The sequence below is a fragment of the Camelus ferus genome, chromosome 10, assembly GCF_009834535.1.
Source record: "Camelus ferus isolate YT-003-E chromosome 10, BCGSAC_Cfer_1.0, whole genome shotgun sequence".
Classification (NCBI taxonomy): domain Eukaryota; kingdom Metazoa; phylum Chordata; class Mammalia; order Artiodactyla; family Camelidae; genus Camelus; species Camelus ferus.
Genome location: NC_045705.1, coordinates 22,544,073 through 22,571,960, shown reverse-complemented (window position 1 = coordinate 22,571,960; position 27,888 = coordinate 22,544,073). Strand labels below are relative to the sequence as shown.

Below are 27,888 nucleotides of genomic sequence, written 5' to 3'. Positions count from 1 at the left end.
ACTACTGCTGCACCCTGGAAACACACCTTGACTGTGGGCAGCAGCTGACCTCTCTCTCTCACCCCTTTCCAGCATCAGACTGGCTGGTGTCCTCAGTCCCAAGGAGCTGGGTACAACCCCGCTTGGCTTTTAATGCCAGACAGTGAGCAGCGGAGATGTGTCATGTTCTGCATCAGGACCACCAGCTCCCTGCCATCCGACAGGGCCTCACTCGGCTTCCCACCTGGCTGCCTGGCTGCTGCCCGGCCACTGAGAGCAGTGAGACTACCTGGCTGAGCATCCAGGAGCAGGCTGTGCCCAGGAGCTCAACAGAGAAAGGCATAAAGATGTGCAGCAGAGCCACGGTGATGGGCTGGAGCAGACGCGGGAGCACGCGCAGCCCCAGGCAGGCTCCCCGCTCATCAGCCAGAGGTTCCAAACGGCCAAGAAAAAAATATACATAAAATCATCGAGCAAGAGGGCTGCCCAGACTGCTCTTTGGGGTACACGATGGCCTCAGTGCGCCACGAAAGCCTCCTCGCTAGAATCTCCTGTTCCTCCAGCAGGGCCCCACACCTCCCCAAGGCGCTCGCTCTTCACTCAGGAAGTCAGTGAAGATCACGGCCTTTACCATTAGATCCCAAAGGAACTGGAGAAGCAAATGAACAACCCTTGCCCTGGACAAGAGACAGCAGGAACCAAGATGGTCTTGTGCCCCCACATATTTAAATTGCATAGCGAATCAGAGACACTGATCACCTGTCTCCACACCCACACCTCCCCAAAATGAAGGGCGCTGAGGACAGAAATAAACAACCCAGGGACACGCAAACTACGCCTTTCCAAAGGAGTCACAGAGGTCTTCTGATGTGGAGTTAACCTGAAGCTTTTCCGGGCTGTAGGACACGGAGCACCTGCAGTGTAACCCATGTCAGTCCCTTGTCTTCCAACTATTGAATCTAGAAAACCCGACAGCCTTGACAGCCTTTTCAGCCCTAAGGCATTCCCTACATTTTATGGGATTCCTCTCGCAGGGATCTTAACAAAGGACACGGTAGTAACCCTGTGAAAAGCTAGAAGTTTCTGAAATCCTTTTTTAAGAGGGGTATACAGTCACCTTCTGACCTCAAAGATTCTCTACCCCCATCTAAACAGTCCAGAAGTTAGCCTTCAAGTGTTACTAGCAAACGAAACTTTCTGGTCACGTGTTTGAATGATATGAATGCATCGCATCCTCTTCTTTTAATTATTACTTTCTCATCTGTCTCTGATTTAAAAAAAAAAAAGCCATTAGGATATTGCAAACTAGCTACATCACAGACGAAAGTGCAAGTCTGCATAAAAATAAATAAATACATAAATAAAAAGACTGCATGCAGCCTTGCAGCCTCACGGCCTCACTTGGGTCAGCAAGATTTGTCTGGATGTGCCAGGGGAAAAAGAATTTTTTTTTTTTGATGTTCTGTGATTTTGCAGCCATTTAAATTTTATTAGCAATTATGGAGCGTGTTACCACTGACTACATCTTGCAGTTCCAGCCAAGTCCTGGCAACGAGAGCACTGCCTGAATGACAGGGTCCAGGCAACCTGGCTGCACGCGTTCCAGGGACCCAAGAACATGAACCCTCCCAGTGCCGAGCGCTTCATTAAGATTCTCCCCCTGCAGGCGGGGAAAAGGCAGCATGCAGAGCTGGTAATAACAAAGTTGTCTGGAAGTGGCAGGGAGGACTGGCCAGACGGAGTGAGGCCAGTATTTGTCCAAAAGAGTTAGTTGATTTAAAAGATGACTTGAGGATGACCATGCCACTAACTTCTCAGCTGGTGTTTTTATTGGTATTTAAATTGGTAGTTTCCAAGACAGCAGCAGGTTCCAAACAGCAGTTGCCATTATCACCTGGGAGGGACCCAGGAAACCAGAAGAGGCTTAGGGGGAGATAAGACTTGGCTCAATGTCTCCTGCAAACCAGAGTCTGGGGTCTCCTGTCCCAGCTCCAAGGGAGGGGGCACCAGGACCTCTGGTAGAGAGTCTGATTCTTCTCCCTTCCAAGAGAGATGATGAGGGCTTGAGAACAATGGAGTTGGCATGGGCTCCCTCAACCTAGGCTGCCGCATAGCACGGCACCCCTCAAAACAGGGCAACACAGGGTCCCTGGGTTCTGTCTTCTGAAAACGGTCTGGGGAAGGGGACTGCTCATTTGACTAATGTGCTGCTGATCTGAACATTCACGGTATTTCTGAAATAGAATGGTCCACCTTCCTTAGTTTTGAGAAGCTGTTAGAATCTAGGGAGCATTTTCTAGCCCATATTTGATGACTGCAAAAGCTGGAGGGAGCCAGTATCAAAAATTCTCTGGCAACCCTGGAGACGCCTCCTTTCAGGGAATAACGCACTGCTCGGGAAGGGAGAAGATAGAAAAGCGGATTAAGTGCCCGCTATGTGCCAGACATCAGCACACCTGACTCTCAAGTCCCCTTTCCAAACCTGCTCCCATTTTGCAGATGAAGAAACCGAGGCTCCGAAGGGAAGTGACTAGCCAGTAGCAAGCTGGGATCTGAACCAGAAATGTGACTCCACACTGCCAATAAGAGTACAGCTAACGGTCACTGAGCACTTACTATGTGCCAGCAGCAGTTTGAAGGGTTTTCCAGGTTTCAGCTTATTTAATCCTCATAAAAATTCCATGGGATTTAAGGAAACTGAGGCTAAGTACCCTGCCCCAGGGCCCACAGCTTACACGTGACAGAGCCAGGATTCAATTCAGGCCACGTGGCCCCAGAGTCAGGCACCTCCCACTCTGACCTGCCTTCTATCCTCACGCAGGGCAAGCGCCCCAAGGAAAATGGACTCATGTGGTAGTTACCTGTCTCGAAATGTCAGCATGTGGGGTTGAAACGCCATATGCTAACAATCCAAGAAAATACTCTCAATTTCATTGACTCTAAGACACCACAAGTCGCAAGGTATGCCTCTAGTTTACGTATAACTAAGAAAGAAAAAGACTCTGCCAATTAAACTAGTGCCCGTGTTTTCTCACCCCATTGATTACAAGAGGCATCTCACTTTCAGAGACCTGACAATGTGAAAAGATCGTGCACCTTAGAACTAAAGAAACACTGGAGGCCGTCAAATGAGCAAGAGGGTGAAACACAGGAGAGACGCAGAGTGGAGACAAGGTTCTCTGAGTGCGGAGCATCCTAAGGCTAAATCCAATTCCAAAAAATCCTAATCATCCCAATTTTCATGTGCAAGTTCCCGGTTTAGAAACACTGGCAACGAAGTCATGTTTTTTCATGGCCCCTTGGAGGACAAAAACGCTTACAGCTCAGCCTCCTCCCAGATGGGCTGGAAGTCAGTGAGCTACAGGCATTAGTTTGGTTACAGCACCTCCTCACCCCTGTGGCTTTTCAAGGCACTGGACTTTCACAGGCTGCCATACACACTAACGAGCGTTCAGAGTACCTTTTTTTTAAAATTACGGAAGTAGCCAAATCAAGATGCCAGGTCATGTAAGTAAGACTACATATAACTGATTTTTTTTAATTAATTTATTTATATTTTCTTATCTAGAGCATTCTCCCTAGATTTTTCCAACTACTATTCTACTGACACACCTGGTCCTGTTCCTCATGACCATCAGCTATAAGGGGAGGGACAAAATAGTAAGAACGAATTACCCCCACGTGGATGCAGTGAGAACCCAGCCAGCACAGGGATGTCCAGGGAGCTGAGCATGAAGGCCTGGTCCTGGGGTGGACGCTGGCTAGCAGGCACTCTGTCCTGTCACTATGCACCTGGCGTGGCAGGTTATTAGTGTCCTGAAACTTGAAAATGGAACCTTATTTGGAAATAGTGTCTGTGCACATACAGTCAAGTTACGATGAAGTCACAGTGGATGAGGGTGGAGCTAAATCCAACGACGGGTACCCTTTAAGAAGAGGGAAATTTGGACACAGAGACACTTGCCCAAGGAGAACACCACGTGATGACAGAGGCAGAGACTGGAGCTGCATCTACAAGTCTAAGACACCAAGGAATGCCAGTGATGAAACAAGGAGGGGCCCTCCCCTAGAGCCTTCAGAGAGAGCACGGCCCTGTGGACACCTTGATTCTGGATGTCCAGCTTCCAGAACCGCAACAGAACAAATTTCCGTTGTTTTAAGCCATTGGTTTATAGCATTTTGTGATAGCTACCCCAGGCAACTGACCTACCCAGAACGTTTTGGAGCACTTTGCATTTCTCCACCTAGGGTAAAACTGCTGGCATCTTCAAACAGCGACCAGGGCCCCTTTTAGAAAAGCAAGCATCAGGTCAAATTCATGTTAAGGTCAAGTGTAGCCTGAGAAGCCGGAAACTGTCCCTGTGTAGCTGTCAGGTGACTACATGGGAACTGACACTGCCATCCCAACATCTGGACCGCGAGTCTCCTCACCATCGGCACAGGGCACGAAGGGCACATCTGGGAGGGGGTCGAGGACCCGGAAGGCTGCAACTCGCAAGTCCAAGACCTTGGAGGCTGCAGGGAGCGGTGCTGGTTTCAGGCCAACAGAATTTTAAGACAGAGACTTTAGGAGACTGTTCAAGCGATGCTGCAAAATACCATCATCAAAATCCACTTAGCGGTTTAATTGTGCGGGACTCAGGCAGAGCTGGGATGGCTCCGGCAGGTGGGGGCCGAGCGTGGGTCCAGGAAGACTCAGGTTCCCAGCTGAAGGCAGGAGAGCTACTTTCAACCCCCTCCTCCCCGTGACCCAAAGAGCCTTCCCAGCTCACCCCAAGCCCTCAAATATTTGCTTCCTTTCCTTGTACAGTGGCTTCGGTGTCTGGCTAGCTCCCTGGAGCTCTAAGCTAAAGAGAATTTCCTAAGAGCTCATGACTGTGTGTTCAAGCCTCTGTTGAGTGAAAAGAAGACACTGACCCAGCAAAGGAAGGGGATTCTATGGCTCTGGTTCTCACAGCGAGAGCTGGAAGAGAGGGGGTGTGTGGTTCTGGGGGACGTGAGCAGCTGGTGAGCTGGAGCAGTCACATCTAGCACTGCAGGACCAGAACGTCACCGCATACTCAGGGCTGAGGATAACATCACGGGCACTTAAGAGGGAATGATGTCAGTCAGCACTTACCGAATGCTTCACCCGGGTCAGGTCCCCCAGCTCCCAGCCTCACGTACATTAGATGGTTTAAGACTAACAGCAATGCCCTGTGGTCCTCAGAGCTGACCTTCACCTTATTTTGAACCTGGATTATGGCCTGAACATATCACCTGCTAAGTGTTTTAACTCTCACCCCTGGAGTAGGGACATTGGTGTAGAGTAAGGTAAGTTGGTACCTAGAGCCTCAGAGGTCATAAATAGAGGCTGAGCCCGAAGCCCCTGTTCCTAACCACAGGATTTATGGTCTTACGTCTGAGGCTAAAGAAACTAAGTGAAGTAGGGGCCACGCCTGGAATTGCTTGAGATGTTTAAAAACAAATACATGAACAAACAAGATGACTTAAGCTAGAAAAGAGGCAACATTAACACACACAGGTCTTGGAGTCCTTCCGGACGACTAGTGCCGTGAAGGACTGAGTTTTCATTCTGAAGCATTTAACGGACACAGCGTTAAACCACAGTGATGTCCTCTAGATGCCTGTAAGTGCCAGTTTTGTTTTCTGAAGCTCAGCGTCTTCAGAAGGCTTTTGAAATTCAGCATTTAACAACAGTGTGCCGGATCCAAGACCTGGAGGAAAAATGGGGCATCTCAATCATGTGACGAGGCAGTGTGGCCCCAGCAGAAACAGACAGCGTGGCTCCCAGAGGGGCCTGGGCACCACGGTGGAGGGTGTTGAGAAAAGAAGGTCCACACCTACCAGGCTGGGCAGGCCCACGGAAGCCCAGATCACTTGAGCCGTCCCTGGGAAGTGTGTGTGTGAGATCCCCAGGGCTGCCGTAACCGGGGGCTGTAAGCAGCAGAAATGTATTCTCTCACATTTCTGGAGGCCCCAGGTCTGCACTCAACGTGTCAGCAGGGCCCACCCCGCCTGAGACGCGGGGTGAGGGGATCTTTCCCTGCCTCTTTTTAGCTTCTGGGGGCAGCTGGCAATTCTCGGCAGTCCTTGCTTGCAGCTGCAACCCTCCCATCTCTGCCTCCGTTGTCACCTGGCCTTCGTCCCTCATATCTTCACAGTGCTCTTATAGGGACACCAGTCATACTGGATCATACTGGATCATACTGGATTAAGGGCCCACCCGACTCCAGGATGACCTCATCTGAATGAATGACATCCTCAACACCCCCATTCCAAACAAGGTCACATTCGGAGGTGCGGGGGGGTTAGGGCTACAACATGCCTTTTGCGGGGACATAATTCAACCCACAACAGTGAGATTCTTACTCTCAAGCTCTAAAGGAAAAAAATAGAAGCAGGATGTCTGAGAATGTCATCCTGTGGCACAGCTGTGAGACAGCCGTCAATCACCACTTAACAATTTTTTAAGAACGAGAGGGAGTAGGCGTCTGGGCTGGTTTGCTAGGGCTGCTGTAACCAAGTACCACAACAGAACGGGTCTCTTGGTTCTGGAGGCCAGACGTCCTACAGCAAAGGGTCAGCAGGACTGGTTCTTCTGGGGGCTGTGAGGCAGGATCCATTCCAGGCCCCTCTTGTTGGCTTGATCTACTCCAGACCCCTCTCCTTGGCTTGTCGATGGCCGTCTTCTGTCTGTCTTCCCATCGCCTTCCCTCTGTGTGTATCTGCGTCCAGACTCCCCCTTTCCACAGGACATGTTGGATAGGGCCCACTCTAATGCCCTCAATTTAGTCCAATTACCTTTATAAAGGCCTGATCTCCCAGTAAGGTCCCACTCGAGGGACTGGGGTTAGGACTTCAACATATGAATTGGAGGAGGATGGGAACACAATTAAACCCATAACAATAGTGTTGGGTCAGTTTTGCTTTTTACCCGCTGGAGTGAAGGCCTACATCCCACAGTAGCTGCCTCCGACAATCCATCTACAGGCTGCCCTCCCGGCACATCAGCTGTCATCATCCCACTCCGCGAAAAGACAGACTAAAAGAGGAAGCAGCAAGCTGTACCCATCAGGTGGAACCTCCGATTTCCTGGGGCATTTTGCATGTAAGCCAAGCATTAGGGGCCTTAGTGAAATAGCTGAATCACTGCTAAAGTTTGGTAAGGATAATAACTCAGAATCCAGGGTTTTTTTTCCCTCTCTGCTTGCCCTGGAGCTCCAGGTTTAAAAGAAAACTTATGTGGCGCCACCTAGAGGCAGACCAAGGGGAAAAACCATAAAAAGGAAAGGAAGCGTTTCTGCCCTGGCTTTCCTCCTCTTTTATATTTCCTGGTGATCATTATTCCAAACTTGCCCTTTCAACCCGACCTCTTGGATATCTGCCATCACATAAGAGCAATTAAAAGTCGTGCTCAAGAAATGGCTAGGAACACTAAAAGCAAATAAAATTCAAATTCCATTTTTGTACCCACTTTTCTATGTCTCTGGACTTGGAAATTCATTAAAATTTTATCACCTGACAAGATCTTTGAATTTAGCCCCATCTCCACCCCCCTCCCAACACACACACACACACACACACACACACACACACACACAAAGGGCCTGAGTCTTTAACAGTCTAGACATGCCTAGTCAAAGATAACAATCAGTGTAATTTTCCAAAGAAGAAAATGAACCACCTTGTGACACAGATCTCAGCCTTCCAAGGTTTCTCCCCCATTTGGTTAGAACACAGAGAGGTGGCAGCTGCAATCCAACACAAAGCTGGCAGGGCACCTTAAGGCTCTTGATCCCTGGTCACACGTGTGTTCTAGAAATTTGGATCACTGCTTTATTATCACAGCAAGGGGCAATAATAAAGGACACTGTCTTCTTTCAGAAGGTTCCCAGGACTGAGAGCCATTTCAGAGATCATTGACAGGTATACCTCGTTTTACCCCATTGCATTTTATTGCACTTTGCAGATACTGAGTTTGTTACAAATTGAAGGTCTGTGGCAATCCCGTATTGAGCCATTTTTCCAACAGCATTTGCTCACCTTGTGTCTCTGTGTCATATGTTGGTAATTCTCATAATATTTCAAATGTTTTCATCATTATATCTGTCATGATGATCTGTGATCAGTGATCTTGGATGTTGCTATTATAACTGTTATGGGGAGCCACCTACCACACCCATAAAAGACAGTGAACTTCACTGATAAAAGCTGTGCATGTTTTGACTGCCCCACTGACCAACCATCCCCATCTCTCTCCCTCTCCTCGGGCCTCCCTATTCCCTGAGACACAACAATACTGAAATCAGGCCAAATAATAACCCTACAATGGCCTCTAAGTGTTCATGTGAAAGGAAGAGATGCATGTCTCTCATTTTAAATCAAAAGCTAGAAATGATTAAGCTTAGTGAGGAAGACAAGTTGAAAGACAAGACAGGCCGAAAGCCAGGCCTCTTGAGCCAAACAGTTGGCCAAGTTGTGAATGAATGCAAAGGGAACGTTCTGGAAGGAAATTAAAAGTGCTGCTCCCATGAACACATGAATGATAAGAAAGTAAAACAGCCTTATTGCTGATAAGGAGAAAGTCTTAATAGTCTGGATGGAAGGTCAAAACCAGCCTCAACATTTCCTTAAGCCAAAGCCTAATCCAGAGCAACGCCCTAACACTCTTCAATTCTCTGAAGGCTGAGAGAGCTGAGGGAGCTGCAGAAGAGAGGTATGAAGCCAGCAGAGGCTGGTTCATGAGGTTTAGGGAAAGAAGACATCCCCATAGCATGGAAGAGCAAGGAAACAGCAAGTGCTGATGCAGAAGCTGCAGCAAGTTCTCCAGAAGATCCAGATAATTCATGAAGGTGACTACAAATTTTAATGTGGACAAAACAGCCTTCTATTGGAAGAAGATGCCATCTAGGACTTTCATAGCTAGAGAGAAGTCAGTGCCTGGCTTCAAAGGGCAGAAAGACTCTCTTGTTAAGGGCTAATGCAGCTGGTGACTTGAAGTTGAAGCCAACGCTCATTTAGCATTAAAAATCCTCGGGCCCTTAAGAATTATGCTAAATCCACTCTGCCTGTGCTCTACAAATGAAGCACAAAGCCTGGATGATAGCACATCTGTTTACAACATGGTTTACTGAGTATTTTAAACCCACTGCTGAGACCTACTGCTCAGACATAAAGATTCCTTTCAAAATATGACTGCTCACTGACAATGCACGTGGTCACCCAAGAGCTCTGATGGAGATGGACGAGATTCATGTTGTTTTCAAGCTGCTGATACAGCATCCATTCTGTAGCCCGTGGATTAAGGAGTAATTCTGACTTTCAAATCTTATTATTTACGAAATGCATTTCATAAGGCTATAGCTGCCACAAATAGTGCTTCCTCTGATGGGTCTGGGCAAAGTCAACTGAAAACTTTCTAGAAGGATTCACCACTCTAGATGTCATTAACAACATTCATCATGCATGGAAAGAGGTCAAAATATCAACATTAGCAGAAGTTTGGAAGAAGTTGATTCCAAAGTTGATGACTTAAAGGAGTTCAACACTTCCACGGAGGAAGTCCCTGCAGATGTGGTGGAAGTAGCAAGAGAACTAGAATGAGAAGTGGAGCCTGAAGATGTGACTGAATTGCTGCAACCTCATGACGAAACTTGAACAGATGGGGAGTTGCTTCCTATGGATGAGCAGAGAAAGTGGTTTCTCATGATGGAATCTGCTCCTGGTGAAGATGCCGTCAAGACTGTTGAAATGACACAAAGGATTTAGAATATGACATAAACTAAGCTGATAAGGCAGCGACAGGGCTTGAGAAGACTGACTCCACTTTTAAAAGAAGTCCTGTGGGGAAAATGCTACCAAACAGCACTGCCGCTACCGAAAAACCATTCACAAAAGAGCCACTCGATGCAGCAAACCTCATTATTGTCTTATTTTAAGAAACTGCCACAGCCACCCCAGCCTTCAGTAACCGCCACGCCGAGCAGCCAACAGACCTCAACATGGAGGCAAGACCGTCCACCAGCAAAAAGATTACGACTCACTGAAGGTTCCCACGATGGTTGGCGTCTTTAAGTAAGAAAGTATTTTTTAAATTAAAGCCATGGACATTATTTTTTAGACATAATGCTATTGAACAGAGACTACAATACAGTGTAAACGTAACTTTCACATGGCATTGGGAAACACAAACCCTTGTGTGAATCCCTTTACTGTGTGGTCTGAAACAGAAACCACAGTATCTCCAAGGTGTGCCTGTCTATGGAAAGATGTTATCAAGGTTTCTAAACGTTCTTTAAAAACAAAAGCAGGTTAGTGGTGATGACATACAGTGCAATCCCATTCAGCAGAATAACACAGATCCCTGCAGAGAAGGACTGAATGATCCTACTGCTGGTCTCTGATGGAGGAAGATTCTGAGGACTTGCTCTCTGGGACAGCCGGCAATTTCTGCATCATCTCTCTGCGGCTCAGTCTCCCCCTCTGGGGGTAACAGCAGTCCCTTCCTCATCAGGCTAGTGACAGTCCATGGGTTCTCTAATGTCCAGTGCCTGGGACAGGACAGCCCCCAAAGAAGCCCAAGTCATGGCGTGTCATCACCCTTGTCACAATCCGTGCTTTCATGGAACTGCTACGTGGCCCTAAAACATATCTTTATTCCTTTTATTACCAAAAAAAAAAAAAACAAACAAAAAAACCAAACTCCTTTGGATAAAACGATCATTTAGAGCCTTCTACTAACCAAGAACAGAAATACACTCAGACTATCCCAAACAAGCCTCTGCTCTCAAAACTCTTAAGGTGGAAAATTTCACTGACTCCACCCAGGTGGAAATTTATTCTAGTCCTTCAATAGGTATTTCACAAAGTGGGAAATACAACTAGTCAACAGGGGGATGGGAGAACATTCAATCTCTTGAGATAATATAAAAAAGTTAAAATTAAAATATGTAAATTGTTTTCAACTACTAAATGAACCAGGAAAAAAAATAATACTTTCTGGAACTAACGTAAATGCCAAATAAGTAAATAAATGATATTCTACCAAGTGAATGCACTATTTAAACATTGAAAATGACATCAAAATATGGGGAAAAAACATAGGAAAATGTTAAAATGTTGTAAAGCTATGTGAAAAAAAAAATCAAAATGTAAAGCTGTATACCCACGCTGATTACCCCGGAGAAAAGCCTGAATGGAAATTTCTAAGATGCCAAGTGTGGATCTGTTAAAGACTCTATGTGGGATTCTGTTTTTCTCCTCCCCGTTCCCCCAGTTTTGACAGTATGGAACTTTATTACCTTTAGAATAAAACATTGCTTCCTGTCTCATGAAAATCTTTCCTCTGCTTTGGATACAGAAGAGATGCTCTCCGCCTCGCATCCTCGAAGACGCACCTTTCCCGGCCCCTCTCTCACCCTTTGGAAAGGGCAAGACTTTCCCCTTCTTTGAGTGTATTCTCTTCTGAATGCCAGAGCTACTTCACAGGGCACTTGAGGCCATCACCTCACTCCCCTTCCTCTAAGTACCAAGTTGTTCCAAAGAACCAGCGAGAGGGCTCTGTACCTTCTGAGTGAGACACAGAAGGAGGTGGCACGAATTCTAAATCAGCCACTCTCGGGGAGCCCTTGAAAAGATGGTCCACATGGTACTCTGAGGACCTCAGCGCGGCCCGTCCTGGCTCTAGTTGAAACCATCCTGTATTTCTGCCCTCTGGGTATGGATAAGTTCCTTAATGGACCCTAAACATTTTGATCAGCAGAAGTTAAAAAGCAAAAGAAACCTGAACACTCAACGACAGAGGAATGATTCAGTTACGGCACATCTACCTGATGGACTCGTAGGTAACCTCACAAAACCGCAATTACATATATGCTACGTACATGGGCACGTGGCAAAAGGCCTCCAAAGTGACGTAGAAAAAGCAGGTTACTAATTACACGTCCCCGGGACAACGACCATACTTTGTGCAGACTGACCAATGACAGTGAATGTTTATAAGTCACTCGCTAGAGCCAAGCACTGTGCTGTGTGCTTAACACGCATTAAAACTGCACAGCAGTGCGGCTTAGAGGCTGATTATCTCATTTTGGAGAGGAAGGAATTGACGTACCAGGAGGTTAAGGAATTCTCATTTGATCCTCCCAATGGCTAAGGTTTAGAACATTCTGGTAATTTTCCTAAGATCACACTTCCTGGGGGGACGGGGGAGGGGGGCGGTGGAGGGAGAGCTGGGATTTGGACATAGTCCTTCTCCAGGGCTCACACCCTCAAGTCCTAGACTGGAACGGGATATGAAAGAAATATGAAATGCAAGAAGAATTTGCTTTAGAACTTCTTTTGCTTCCCTCTTTTTTTTTTTAAATTCTTATTTATTTCTTGATGGAGGTACTGGGGCTTGAACCCAGGACCTTGTGCATGCTAAGAAAGCGCCCTACCACTGAGCTACACCCTCCCCCTTTCCCTTCCCTCCCTCCCTAAACTTTCTAGTGTTCTCCTGTCTTTATAACTTAAAGACCAAAAAAAAAAAAAAAAAAAAAAAAGGGCAAGCAGAGGAGAGGGTTTTTTAATGCATGTGTTTATGTATGCTTTTTTAAAATTGTGTTTTCATCAAAAGACTAAATAAATGCCACTTAAGTCTCTACTACACTCGGGGGTGAAGGGTTGGAAACGAAGAGAAAAAATAATGGAGAATAGCCAAGACGAGCCTGTTCCAAACCAAACCAAACCATGCCAGGCAGCTGCCCACACCATCTTTTTTCTTTTTTATTTCTCTTTCCACCAGCCCTTCCCATTTATGCATGAATTCTGAAATCATGGAACTGGACTGGCAGAGGACACAGAATGTCACAGAGGATGCTACTGTCACACAGCTGCAAGCGACAAAGCTGGGAATAAAAACTCAGCTCGCAACCCCCAGTCCCACATTCCGTCACAAACTCGTCCTGTGCTGGCTTTTCCCAACTCCGCTGAAGACAATCTGCATTTACTGGAGTTCAAATACACACCATATTCTGAAAATGATCGTTTCACGTATTCAGAGGGTTTAATAATGCTCTCAACTGGACAGATTATAGGGTTGACACATACTATCTCATTTGAAACTCAAATTACAAACGTTCCGTTTCTAGCAATTTCGAAGCCAGGCTAGAAACAGAGAAAGCTGAAATACACCTAATATTTTTTTTCCAATTCTGCGAGATTAAAAATGCATTATGCAGAACGAGCTATTCAGAAGAAGCCCTCCACAACCAACAAAATGAAGTATTTCCCACAAGGTAACATACGCAGCCCATCCCATCCCCAAATTTCCCTGCAGAGTCGGGGCAGGCAGCAGGGAGACAGGACCCCTTGGACAGAGGAGAGAGGGGTCAGTCTCAGAGGGAGCACATCACGAGAGCAGAGGACTGGCTCTCGAGGTGGGGCCCAAGCCCAGTGCTCCTTCCCGTGCGTCAGCAGACTGAGCCTCAAATCCCAGTAACAGTTATGTTAAAAGTTCAAATTATCATCCTCTCCTCATTTCCTCAGCTGGCTTCCAGAAAGACAGAAGATTTAGAGCCAGAACACATAGTTCTCTGCTCCGAGAGGCCCTGTGGCCTGGTGCCCAAAGCCCAGGAAAGAGCCAAGAATCATTGTCCAGTTGTGTGGTCCCCGGGCACCAGACAACCCCGTGCCCAGCGCCCCCAGGGTGTGCTTCCTGCCGGCCCGCCGGCCACAGCCCAGCTCACCCTGCAGCACCGAACTCTGGCAAGGAAGAGAAATACGCCTCCTCGGGGCAGGGAGGATGATCATTCCTCACCCTGGACGCCCCTCTGCTCACATCCCAGGTGCCTCCTTTCTTGCAGATCACCATTGACCCAAATCCCACGCAGATTTCAGGGGCGCAAAACAGGAAAGAGGCTGAAGAAGGAGAGGGGTGGGGAGGATGAGAAAGAACCTCGGCCCTGAGGGTGCCCATTCAAAGCTGATGCCCAGGCCAGACTGGTAGAGAAGAGAGCAGGTGGAGGGAAGCAAATTACTACCGAGTCGGTACCAACTCCGTGCTGGGTACTTAACCTGACGCTCCAGCTTATTTCATCGTCAAGACCACTGCACAAAGTAGAACATGTGTACGTGGTTTCCAGCTGGGGCCTTGGAGTCAGGCAGCCCCAGGTTCAAATTCCAGTCGGCTGCTTGCTGGTTAGGAGATGCTGAAGCTACGTGACCTCTGGGGGCTCAGAATTCTGGCGTGTAAAGTGAAGGTAGTGAGAGGACCCCAGGGTGGGGGTGAGTAGAACCTGGTGGAAGGGTCCTCTGTCCCCCCGTTTCTGCACAGGCCATGCTGCTCTGAGACAGAGCCACAGGCAGAGAGGGCAGGACTGCTGGCCCTGGGCCCCGGCCCCTCAGACTGTAGCAGAGTGTGCAGGGCTGAGCCAGACCCAGAACTCCTCCACGAAGCCCCAGGGCTGCGTCCCTACCCCTGAAGCCCCCAGGAAAGGGCCACTCACGGCATTCCTTCTCATCGCTCTTGTCGAAGCAGTCGGGCAGCCCGTCACACTGCCAGGAGCCGGGGATGCACCGGCCATTGCTGCACATGAAGTTGCCTGGAATGTTGCACTCGTTGGTGAAATTGTTCCCAGGGAGCAGCTGGCTCTCTGTAGGAGAGAGGGGACAGGGAGGTCAGACAGTGCGGCCAAAGTGGCCAGGACCCGACGCCCCCACAACGGAACAGGCTCTTGTTCAACACAGGTGTGTACATGAGGCTTCCGGTGGTGACTTCACCTCTCTGGACCTCAGTTTCCTCATCTGTGAAATAGACTCACAATCTGCCCTAAACCACCCCTGGAGATTCTGAGACGACTAAATAAACAGAGGGAAAGCCCAGAGCTGGTGCTTAGCCCACAATGGGTGCTCATGATCCTTTCTTCTCCCTCTGTCAAAAAACTTGGTTGGAAAAACCCACACTTTCTTTTCTGGTCATCAACAGTGGCTAAAAATGAAAGTTCCAAGACAGAAGTAAGCGTGGGACTCCCAGAGCCTCCAACAGTGGGAACTACAGGTTTCTTCCAGGTCTTAGATTCTGTGGCCCTCTAATCACAGAATCCTTGAACTTGGGCCAAGTCAGCAGGAACACTGGGAGATAATTTCGCCTTGGGAAACTGGGGCCCCAGCCCACAACACTGACCTGCCTGAGGTCACAGGGGGAGAAAAGGCCAGACTGAAACTTCAGCTTACGCCTTCTAACCCCCACGAGGGTACCAGGGTCCCTGGACTGCCTGCCAAGAGTTCCTGGAGGTTTGGCACTGAGCCCCAAGGTTTAGACTGAACCCCACTGAACACAGTTACAGAATGCAAGGCCCTCACCCCAAAGAGCCAGCTCTTAGGCTGGAAAGCAAACAAGGAAGGCCAAGACCATGGGGCAGCAGTGCTGGATTCATGTACCAGTGGACCCAGGTGCAGACTGTCAAGGGGCCCGAATCTGATCAACCTGATCCATCTGAGCCGTATGATAAACGGCCGGGAGGTCAGGAGCCATAAGGAAGTCAAACAGTCTTAGGAGAAAATGAGAAAAAAAAGGCCAGTCCCTCCAGGGCTCCCTCCTGAGTCTTCAATAAGCATTTATTGAACATTTACGACCAGACACTTGGATTAGATGCTAAAGATGCAGAGATGGAAGCTAGAGCTCCTTCCTCTGGGCTGGAAAGGTACAAGGGTACACTAATGACGTAATCACCACGTCCTAGGAGAGGTGTCCAGACCTGCCTGCAGGTAGTGGGAGAAGAGCAGGGCCCGTGGTCCATGGTCCTCTTCCACCAGCCTTGCCAGACCCCTGACATCACAGCTTCTTTCACACCACTGTCCTTTACATGCACCATTATTTCTACCTGGAATGCCCTTCAACCCACCGGGTCTCCCGGTAAACCCCTACACACCCGTTAGCTTACAGCTTCCACGTCACTCTCCCTCTGAAGTGTTCCCTGACTTCTCCAAGGAGAAATGAATTCTCATCCTGTTGTATGGCTTAAGTACTACAGGGGTGACACTAAAAATATTTTACAACTGGAACAAGTGGGCAGCCAACCGGAAAGGACGCAGCCATAGGAAGCAGTACCACATCAGCCCAGATGCCATGAGTAGTCCTTGCAGACCGTCAGCCCCACTGCACTGAATTCATAAAGTACACAAACACCCTACCGAAAATGAGCTGGCATGGTGCACCAAAGAGTTCCAGAGGAGCAGCTACATGAGGGCCTCATCCAGCCCCAACTACCCACACCAGGCTCCTACAAAACCTCCCTTGTCCCCTCCTCACTCAGGCACCCTCTGCGATGGCCAATCACCCAGTCCTGCAGGCTAGTCTCCTCTGCCGCAGCCGTGACAGCAGCCCAAATGGCCATCTCTTACCAGGGCCACTGCCACAAGCGATCCCTGCTTCCCCCTCAATCCCCCTCTGTGATCAGAGGGAACTTTCTCTAAGGAGTAAATCGATCATGGCACTTCTTGACTTTAAAAAGCCACTGAATGGTTCCTCAGTGTTCTTAAGATAAAGTCAAAATTCAAGGCATCAAAGAAAGGTCACAAGAAAGAGGTGATATTTGCAGTGAGTGTTGCTAGATACAGAGATGAAATGTTAAGGGACCTTCACGCCCACAGAAAGACGGCAAGGACCAGGGCGGGAAGGCTCAGCCCAGAGCACAAAGGGTACAGAATTAAAAAACACACAGCTCTGATAGGACCTGCGAACATATCATCCTCCTGTCTCCCCAGTTCTACCTCCAAGTCAGACATCACTAATCACAGGACTCTGTCCATGGAGCCCATCCTCAATATCAGACCAGACTTGAGAAAACCACCACCAACCCTGAAAAGGACGTGAAACCAGCCCACCACCTCTAGGCAGAGGCTCAAGACGCTGGAAGGGGGTGGGTCACAGGAGAGAAGGCTAGAAGAACAGCCAGGTGCTGGATCCTGGCATGACACACCACACACAACTCCGAAAACCTACACGGTTCACCTCTTTCCTAACAGCTGCTCTGGGCTCCACCAGCAAGCACTGAACTCTTCGTGGCTCCAGAACATTAACTGCTTTCATTTTATTCGGAAATCATTTACACTTGCTTTTGCAGAGCTAGCTCCTTGAAGGCAAGCCCCCTTGGAAAAGTCACTGAAACTGTGAAATCTTATTCTGATAAACAGGTTTCTGGAGCCAGAAAATTGGCCAGATTAGATTCCAAAGAGCTTGCTCTGTGAGTCGAGCGGCTGGCGGGGCTTGACAAGTAGAAGGGTGACTAAAAACCACGTGGGTTAGTCACAGGGGGTCCTGCCAGCCACGGGCTCACAGTGCTTTACGGCAGGAGCACGAGTCCCCAGGGGGTGAATGATAGCCCAGAGAGGCACTCTTTGCGCGCATCTGAGCAACTCCATCACGCATGCAGGGGGCGCAGAGCCTTGTGCTTTAGGGAACTGATGATATCACCAAACTAAAAGCATGAAGCATCTGTTAATCCCAAACTCCTAATTTATCCCTCCCCTGCCCTTTCCCCTTTGGTAACCATAGTTTGTTTTCTTTGTCCGTGAGTTGTTGGGATTACTATATATAAAATAGATAGACAACAAGGACCTACGGCAGAGCACAGGGAACTATATTCAATTCTTGTAATAACATATAATGGAAAAGAATCTGAAAAGAAAAAAATATATATGTGTAACTGAATCGTTTTGCTGTATACCTGAAACTAACATTGTAAATCAACTACACTTCAATAAAAAATAAAATAAAATAAAAAAGCATGAGACAAAGAGAGGTTAATCCTGTTGACTCTGTCTTCAGAAATCTTTCTCAAACCCATCTAAGGTGTTTCACTAAACTGGCACCATCCAATCCAAGGCACAAGGACCTCCTGCCCCCTTTAAACCAGTGGTTCTCAACAGGAGGCAATTTTTCCCCCCAGGGGACGTACAGCAGCGCCTGGAGACATTTTCGGTTGTGTGGCTCCACACCTGCATTGCGCAGGGCAGCCCCTCAAACAAAGCAGCACCCAGCCTGAAATGTCAGGAGAGCCACTGAGACATCCCGGCTTATATCAACCTTCCAACTTTCACTTCTCACCACCCCCCAGCCCAGTTCCTCATAGCAGAGGGAGATTTCAAATGCTACTGATGGTTCCTTTAACTCTACATAATAAATCTAAAACTCCTGCCATGGTTTACGAAGTCCGGCGTGATCAGGCCCCTGCCTACCTCTACAACCTCATTCCAGCCACCTCCTAGAACACAATGTCCTCCCCGCAGTCAGTGCCCCTCACACGCTGTCCACTGACTACGATTCTTCCGTGCACATTTCACCTGGTGTTTAGGGTGTTAAGGGCTGAACTGTGTCCCCCCCACAAATTCATATGTTCAAGTCCTAACCCCCAGGACCTCAGAATGTGACTGCATTGGGAGACAGGGCCTTTTAAGAGGTGATGAAGTTAAAATGAGGTCATTAGAGTTGGCCCTACTCCAATCCGACTGGTGTCCTTATAAAAAGAGGAGATTAGGACACAGACTGGTACAGGGGAAAGATCACATGAAGACTCCGGGAGAAGACGGCTGTCTGCAAGTCAAGGGGGGAGGCCTCAGAAGAAACCAACCCTGCCAATACCTTGATCTCAGAGTTCCAGCTCTCAGAATCATGAGAAAATCTATTTCTGTTGTTTAAGTCACCCAGTCTCCGTGGCACCTTGCCATGGCAGCCCTAGCAAGCTAGTGCATCTGGCTAATAACTTCCTCCTTCCGACCTGAGTTTCGTATCACTTCCTCAGATTTCTTCGTTGACATTCAATCTAAAGCTGGCTCCTCTGTTTTTCACTCTGGTGGTGTCCTCTGTTTTCCCTCATTCCAACTTGTGCTTACCAATGAATCTGTAACTATCTCCCCACCAGACTTCACACTCCCAAAGGCAGAAGGGCATTGCTTTGCTTAGTAGCTCTGCATCCTGGGCACCTAGCGCTCAGTGGGTTCTCAACAAATATTTGTGATCACTCTCAGAAGAAAACCAAGTGTTTAGTTACTGATTTATCCCCATCTCTCACACTTTTCCTTGGAAAGTTCCATCTACCCCTGCCTCAAACCCCTAGAAGGTGAGCAGGATCTGAACATACATGGTTAAAAATAAGGGACATGGGGGTGTCTGGATTTGTGCAAATAAATTACTACCCTGTCTGCTTTAAAAGAGGTTAGAAATCTTTTCAGCCCGACAGTAGGACTTTCTAGTGGCTGAAATATTTATCCCATCTCAGTGTCTTGGGACACATTTAGAATCCAAAAAAGACAAGCATTAGCACGAAGTTGGCTAGCTAAGGTTTCTCCTTCTCCTTTCTCTTTTTTCATTAAGCTGAAAAATGAAAAAGAGTTGCCCATTTTCACTGCAGCAGCACATCACTTACTTAAAATAACTACACCATCTGCACCAAGAATGAAAAAAAAAAAATCCAAATCCTCCCCCATTGGGCAAAAGCATGCAGCTTGCTGCAGGAGCCTCTTCCAAAATCTCTGGCACCCACAAATTTCTATGTGATGAGGGGGCACTGCCAAAACTCAAGACAGCTGCTGCATCCTGCTCCTCCTGGAACAGAAGAACAGGCAGTAGGCAATGCTGATTTTTCCAGCTGAGCAATGGGAATTCTATTCCGCCGGCTGGAGACTTCCTCATTCTCCTCCTCCCTCCGCTCATCTTCTCCCACTGAGGTCACCCCTTATCGTGATGCAATACAGACTTGGCATCTGCAAACTATCAACAGACCCTGCTTGCAGATTGCTGCCCAATCACCTTCGTTTTTATCCTCCACTTCTGGACCATCCGGTCTGCAGGCTCCATGAACAACAAAGCAAGACACACACACACATTTACAGACACACGTTCGGCTTTAGAGTTCCACTTTGCAGATCCCAACTAGATCTTCCCTAAAACCTCCCTGGAGAATTAATACACCTCTTCCCACTGTCTGGTGCCAACAAACATAACGTTACCAGGCCACTGAAAACCAATCTGTTTTCCCTTTGACTTGCTCCTTCAAACACACGCACACGTTGCACGCACGGGCACATGTAAAGCACCAAGTGAGCGGGTCTGCCACGATTTGTTTGTAAACATCCCTGGAAAATCCCTTCAACCCCAGACTGCTCCAAGTGGTGGTTACCGCTGTCGAATGGAACCAGAGACGTCTGTCCTGAGCACTTCCCAGAGCCATTTGGTTTTCATCAAACCAACTGCTTCCCACAAGAGCTGTGCCCTGGGGAGCATCCTGGCTGTCATGGCAGGGGTGGGGGGGTGGGAGCAGCCATGAGTGGATGTCTGAGCTGGAGTGAGGATGATGAGCCTCTGTCTCCAAGCACGTAAGCAGAGCCGGTCTCCAGCCCTGTCTAGACGCTACACACTGCCCTGCCCACCCTGCGAGCTCATTCCAGGAACCTCAGTCTCAGTTTACTCACCTGTAGAAGGAAGATATAGCCCAGGGACATTGGTGAGAAGTTATAAAATGGCTCATGGATTCAGCCCCAGAATGCTTACCCTCGGCATTCACAGGTTTCCGTATTTACACAGATCTCCTATTTACGAATACAGTGTATTATATTTACACTGACCCTGAAGGAAGATCGGGTGTCATCTTCCTGCAGGAACAGTTTATGGATGGAGGAAGTCGCCTGGGACAGTGAGTGAGCCTAGCTGTCCTCTCAGCATCCACACTTCCCACAGCCTGCCTGACTGTGAAGCGGCGACCGTTACAAAATGACAAATGCCTTGTTTCCTTCTTGAGATGAGTTAGCAAAGAAAGCCAGTGGCTAGCTTGTATTAATAAGGCAAGCAAAGAGAAAGTGAAGAGGTCTAGGAAAAGGACAGTTCTTCACCAGGAAATAGCTTTATAAATTATTTTTGTACTGTATTTATAGCCTTATTAAGGGCCCGAAGCTGTTAATTTCATTTTTTCAGTTATGCTTCATTGCATTTCATGAGGAAAATTATGTCCAAGGGGCATTAACATTGTGGGGATTTGCAGAGCTGTCAGGATGCAGCCCTTGCAAGGTCCAAGGTCCACAGCTCGGGCTGGATAGCAACACTGGGAGATGTTACCCCTGAAGCTAATTCTCCAAGGTGAGCTCTGAGCCCCACCCAACCCTGGCTGCTATCCCTCCTAGGCGCCCCTTAACAGCCCTTAAGAAGTTGATCACTGACTTTTCACCAAGGAAAACTTAACATCTATTGAAGCTATTAACACCTGGCAAGAGTTTAACATTCGTTCTCATTTTCTGCCTTCACAATAACCCTATGAAATAGACACTATGCCCATTTTACAGACAAGGAAACAGATGGAAGAAGTAACCTGCCCAATGACATACAGCTAGAATAGGGGTCTGCAAACTTTTTAGGCTAAATAATAAATATTTTAGGTTGTGCAGATCAGGAGGCCAAATAACACATATTACACTGATATTTATATAAGACCAGAAGAAACAATATTCCACAAAATTTTTATTGATGAAATTCAAAATATTACTATAATAATTGAGAACAATTTTCTGTAACACAGATCTATAAATGAATAGAATGGAATTCTTTTTTGGGGGGAATGGGGAAGGTGATATTTGACTGAGATTCAAAGTTAGTGTCCCCTACCATCAAAGTCTATTCTAGATAAGCACTATTTACAATAGCCCAGACATGGAAACAGCCTAAATGTCCATCAACAGATGACTGGGTAAAGTAGTTGTGGTATATTTATACAATCGAATACTACTCAGCGATAAAAAATAATAAAATAATGCCATTTGCAGCAACATGGATGGACCTGGATATCGTCATTCTAAGTGAAGATAGTCAGAAAGAGAAAGAAAAATACCATATGATATCATTCATATGTGGAATCTAAAAACAGAAAGAAGAGGACACTAATGAACTCACCTACAAAACAGAAACAGAATTCCAGATAAAGTAAACAATCTTATGGTTACCAGAGGAAAGGGGGTGGGAAGGGATAAATTTGGGAGTTTGAGATTTGCAAAGGTTAACTATTACATATAAAAATAAATAAAAACATATTTCTTCTGTATAGCACTGGGAACTATATTCAATATCTTGTAATAACCTTTAATGAAAAAGAATATGAAAATGAATATATGTATGTGTGTGTGTATATATATATATATGACTGGGACATTGTGCTGTACACCAGAAATTGACACATTGTAACTGACTATACTTCAATTAAAATTTTTTTAATAAAATAAATAAATAAAATGGTTAAAAATACTGAAAAAAAAATATGACACCCAATAGAAAACTGGTCGGGGCATAGGAATGAACAGATACGTTCACTGAGGAGAAAACTCAGCCACTTCAGACAATCTCAGCCTCACTTGTCATCAGAGAATGATTAATGAAACGAGGAAGTTTTCTTTCACACCCATCAGACTTGCAAAAATTTGCAGTCTGCCATTCTCAAGTGGCGAGATGATGGGGTACAACATGAGCTCACAGGCTGCACGTGATGAAGTAACTTGGAAGAGCAATTCAGGCAACTCCCAGTAAAGTGGAAGACGTGCCTACACTTTACCCCAGCCAGTCCTCTTCTGGGACACACCCCAGGCCTGGGGGGGAGCACGTACAAGACAATGGCAAGAGAACATTCACCGTGGCACTGCTGTAACACAAAACTGCAAGACACACGTTCATCAAAAGGAGAATGGACAAAAACTCGAGTCCATTCACACAATGGAATACTCCCCAAGGCAGCAGTTTGATGAGCTGGGGTGGCATGAATCACCATGGATCAATCTGAGAAACCTAATGCTTAATGAAAAAAGCAAGTTGCAGAACAGCACTTAATCAAGCTTGAAAAACATACTACTTGAACGAATACATCCAGAAGTGAAAGTGTTTTTGAAAACGTGCAGGAAAGGAAAATAGCAAACGCAGGATAGTGGTTACCCTCTGTCAGATGGGATCAGAGGGGCACACAATGAACTTCAACTGTAAGAGTTCTTTGTTTCAATCTGACAAAATATCAGAGAATTCAGTGGAGCGGGATAGAAGGCACACAGGCTTTCTTTCTGTTAATCTCGGTCCTTTTTTTCAACCTTAAAAAAAGTTTCATTAATAAAATTCGTTACAAAGAACAAATATTATGCTAATATTTGAGGGAAGTCTATGAAAGACATATGGAACCATTTACTGCTAATGTTCTAGCATCAAAATCCCCATCAACTATAAAAGGAGGAGAGATAAAAGGGAGCAAGTGTTCGTATTGAGAAAAAAATGCAAGGACATCCATCTGAGAGATTTGGTCTATTGTGAACTCTTATCATTTTCTGAAAGGCAGCAACAGTTGTAGAGCAGAAGTGGATTGTGGAGGAAAAAAATAAACACATCTCACAAGACAGATTTACCCACCCAACTTATTAAGCATGACATTCCAGAAATAAAAATAGCAAGGCCCAGCCAGAAGGTCAGATATTTTTTAAATACTAACTCCCTGCAACGTCGGGGTGGGAAAAAGCCACGGGAAAGCCATCTTTCTCAGAATAGTCCATGCCATCTGCCTCCCCACCAACACAGGCTGCAGGGGGCGGAGCGAATGGGGAGTGAGCCAGGGCAGCCAAGGCTGATTCGGTAAGCCCCAGCACAATCACCCAATGGCCCATTCGCTTATCACTGTGACTAGCTGTGTGACTTCAGACAAGTGCGTTACCCTCTCTGAGCTTGAATTCTCCATTTGTGAAACAGGTGACCCTATCTCCCTGTCAGGTTTGTTGAGGGATGGACGGATATAAAATAATACCTATTATATGTATATATATATATATGTGTGTATAAACAGATAGATATAAAATAGAGGGATAAATTAAATATAACAGTGGGTGGCATATACTTGGCATTTAATCAACAGTATTAGTATTTGCTGCCCCTTCCTGCCCTCCATATCATCCCTGATCGTCTTCACAGAGCTGGAACTGCAGTGGTAACTCAGACAAGGCTGGGTCCCTTTTCTCTCTCTGCCTCTCTGCACCGATGAGGGTGGCAAAGGTCACTTAGGTCCAAATAAGCAGACTTTGGGGATAGTCCCCAGGTTTTAAGAACATAGCTAAGGTTCACAATGCGACCCTGGCTGTGTCTTTTCTAACATACTGCACTAGGGAAGAACAAACCTGACTCCATACTGGATCTGTTTCTTTTACTTTAACTTTTGTTTTCTATTGTTTCTGCTACAAGTTAATCACTAAAGGGATACTGTACTGCCTATAAGCTTAAATTATACATAATGGCCCATCTCTGGGAACCCTGCCTCTCAGGTAATGAATGTTAAGCTAAAACACCTTTGTTTAGCTCACAGGAAACATCCTGACCAGGCCCACCTGTGAATGACTGCAAGAAGGACAAACATGTCCCCTCCAGAGGCTGACCAGAACCAGGAAATGTTTGACTTCACCCTCTCCCCCTTTTAGTATAAAAGAAGCCTGAATTCTAACTCAGGTAAGATGGTTCTTTGGGACACGAGTCCACCATCTTCTTGGTCCGCTGGCTTTATGAATAAAGTCACTATTCCTTGCCCCAACAACTTGTCCCTCGATTTACTGGCCTGTCCTACAGCAATCAGTATGAACTTGGGCCTTGTAACAATGTGACAGTCTAAGATCCAACATTCCTAAGAAATAATTAGGCCTCCTTGGATCATTCCTAGGGCTCTTTAATGGCAGCCAAACTATAACCATGAACTAACCCTTCCAAATCACATGGTTATGAAGCCAGCCAAAGAGAAAGGTACATGGGATTCACTGCTGGGATATGGGTGTGGGGCTCCATCTCCCTGGGCCTCAGTTCCCCCAGGTGTAAAATAAGGCAGTAACAGATGACATCCAAGTCCCTTCCCAGCTCTTGACTCACTCATTCCTGTTTCTGTGGACACACCCCCAGTTCTCACGGCAGGCAAATACTCACCATCTGCCTGTCCTAGATACATTCTTCAGCATTTAAAAATAATACCCAGGATTTACATAGAGCTCCTTCTCTGAAGAACTGCAAACATCCCTGCAAGGCAGGTACTGAAGGTAGTTCCTCCTTCTTAAAATCAAAGAAACTAAGACCCAGAGGTCAGCCAGCCTCTCAGAGGGCAGGGCTGGAGTTAGACAGAGAATCCAGGTTCCAGCCCCAGGAGGAGACTCAATTCCTGCCTCCACACTTTAGAACTCCGACCTCCTCTGCCATCCGCAGAGATGTCTGGTCCCACACTCTCCTGAGGGCCACGAGTCAGACCTGCCTCGCATTCCCTATGGATTCAGGGCTCTCTGGTTCACTCCGATGAGCCACAATCTCCCATCATGTCTCAGCAAATGAATGACTGTTTGGCTTATCACTTCCGATTAGGAGGGGACCTCTGCCAGGAAGATCAAAAACGCCAGCCTGCTACCACCAAACAAGAGGGGAAGACATATTAATGGGTGCATCTTTTAAAATGTTCTTAAGTAGCTTAATCCATTAAACTGGTCCGTCCCGCTCCCACAATCTGCTCAAGCAGGCACCCTCCCTCAGCGCTCAGTGCAATGACAGGCCCTCCATCACGGGGAATTAGCTGACTTCTTGAGCAAATGATGTTTGCACACCTAGCAAGTGCCAGAATTAAGCAGTACTTACTGCTGGAGCCCTCGCTTCAGCCTGCACGTCTGAATGAGCACCGGTTTCAGAGTGAGTAACTCACCTTTGCAAGCGATTTGTCGGATCAGGTAAACACAAGGGCTGAAACCAGGCGGACTAACCTGTTCAGGATCTCCAGGTTTATGATGGCCCAGAAAACAAAGCCAATTATAACTGAAAGAGGGATTATAGAGCTGGTCTCATTCAAGTCAGCCCTGGAGCCCACAGACCCTAAATTCTTTTTTTTTTAAATTGAAGTATTGTTGGTTTACAATTGTGTTAATTTCTGGTGTACAGCACAGTGATTCAGTTATACATAAATACATATATATATTCCTTTTCATTTTCTTTTTCATTATAGGCTATCACAAGGTATTGAATATAGTTCCCTGTGCTATACAGTAGGACCTTGCTGTTTATCTATTTTATATATAGTAGTTAGTATCTGCAAATCCCAAACTCCAAATTTATACCTCCAACCCCGCCTCCCCCTACCCTATCATCATAAGTTTGTTTTCTATGTCTGTGAATCTGTTTCTGTTTTGTAAATAAATTCATTTGTGTCATTTTTTTATATTCCACATATAAGTGATACCATATGGCATTTTCCTTTCTTTCTCTGGCTTATTTCACTCAGGATGACACTCTCCAGGTCCATCCATGTTGCTGCAAATGGCATTATTTTATTTTTCTTTATGGCTGAGTAGTATTCTGTTGTATATAAATATACCACAACTTCTTTATCAAGTCATCTGTCAATGGACATTTAGCTGTTTCCATGTCTTGGTTACTGTAAATAGTGCTGCTATGAGCATTGGGGTGCATATGTCTTTTCCATTTAGAGTTCCCTTCCCGATACATGCCAGGAATGGGACTGCTGGATCATAGTTGGTTTATTTTTAGTTTTTTGAGGAATCTCCATACTGTTTTCCATAGTGGCTGCACCAAACTACATTCCAACCAACAGTGCAGGAAGATTCCCTTTTCTCCACACTCTCTCCAGCATTTATTGCACAAACTTTGAATTCTAACTCCATTTCTCCCATGTTTGGGAAAAGACTTCAGTCCTCTGTGCCTCAGTCTGCTCATCTATAAAATGGAGATGGACCAAACACATCCTTGATAAGCTTTCCAGGGTGATCAAAGGCTGTTTCGTCCATCTTGATATTGGACTCACACAGTTCCATACCTGAACACATTTCAACTCTCACTGTTTATCATCTGCATCAGAAAACCTCTTATAAAAAAACATATATCTATATACTGGGGGAGGGGGGCGAGAATATAACTCAAATGGTAGAGTGCATGCTTAACATGCACAAGGTCCTGGGTTCAATCCTCAGTACCTCCTTCAAAAATAAATAAATAAACCTAATTACCTCCCCTCTAAAAAATAAAATTAAAATTAATAAATATAAATAAATAAGTAAATTAAAAAAAAATATATATATACACTAAAAATTCAGTGGAAGCTTCTGGGATTTTCATACATTTTATATGATAGCATGCAGACAGAGGCCATATAATTAGCCAGAGTTCATTTGTTAAAGGTATTATTATTCACTATTAAGGAATTACTATTATATAAAGACGAGGTGTAATGCAGGTCCAGAATACGTCATTACACAAGACATATCATTGTAATGTAGTTACATGATTAACGATTAGAGGAAAGGAGATCTCAAATGTAAAAGGATCCACCTGAAACTGAACAGGATAGAATCCCTGCGGCTGAGATGAGAGACTGGGAGATGAGAGCTGCTCACTAGAAAACGATTTTTCAATATCCTGAAGAGGTCCCACCGCATGGCTGCAGTTCAGATCAGTACAAGGCGCTGTTAGCGGGCGCAGCTCGGCACCGACTCGGGAAAGAAGTCAAAGGCTTGGTGAACGCCGAGACCGTGATTAAGCTTTCCACAGGTTCAGCCCCTACAGTCTGCATGATCTTCAGTCCCCTGGCACCCAGCTGGGTCCTGCCAGCTTTGCTCTCCTGGACCTGTCCTCACAAAGTCACCCATGGCGTCCCAAGCCTCCCAACTGCCCCATCCAAAAGTCACTTTCGGCCTTTGTCTCACACACAACTCCGCTGCAGTGGGCCACCGGGATGGCGCTCTCCTCCCACAACTCCACTCCCCTGGCCTCCCTGACACCACCTTCTCTGTTCCCTCGCCCCCACACGTCTGGCTCTCAGACCGTTCCTCCGCAGTCACCTTGGAGGCTCCTCTCCCTCCACCATTCCTCATCCGCCTCCAGAGTTGTGT

The 27,888-nt window shown here is 46.5% G+C and overlaps 1 protein-coding gene across 7 annotated transcripts in view; it reads right to left on the bottom strand.

The window, feature by feature from the left end:
* The window catches only part of LDLRAD3 (low density lipoprotein receptor class A domain containing 3), a 227,311-nt gene that overhangs the window by 143,714 nt on the left and 55,709 nt on the right, over positions 1-27,888 (bottom strand). For 6 of the 7 annotated variants that reach the window (XM_032488465.1, XM_032488467.1, XM_032488468.1 and 3 more), the window contains exon 2: positions 14,469-14,615. In XM_032488465.1, the coding sequence (XP_032344356.1) occupies positions 14,469-14,546 (78 nt within the window). In that variant the 5' untranslated portion in view covers positions 14,547-14,615. Of the gene's footprint in view, positions 1-14,468; positions 14,616-27,888 lie in introns of those variants that run through there. The other variant, XM_032488471.1, reaches the window with a different exon arrangement.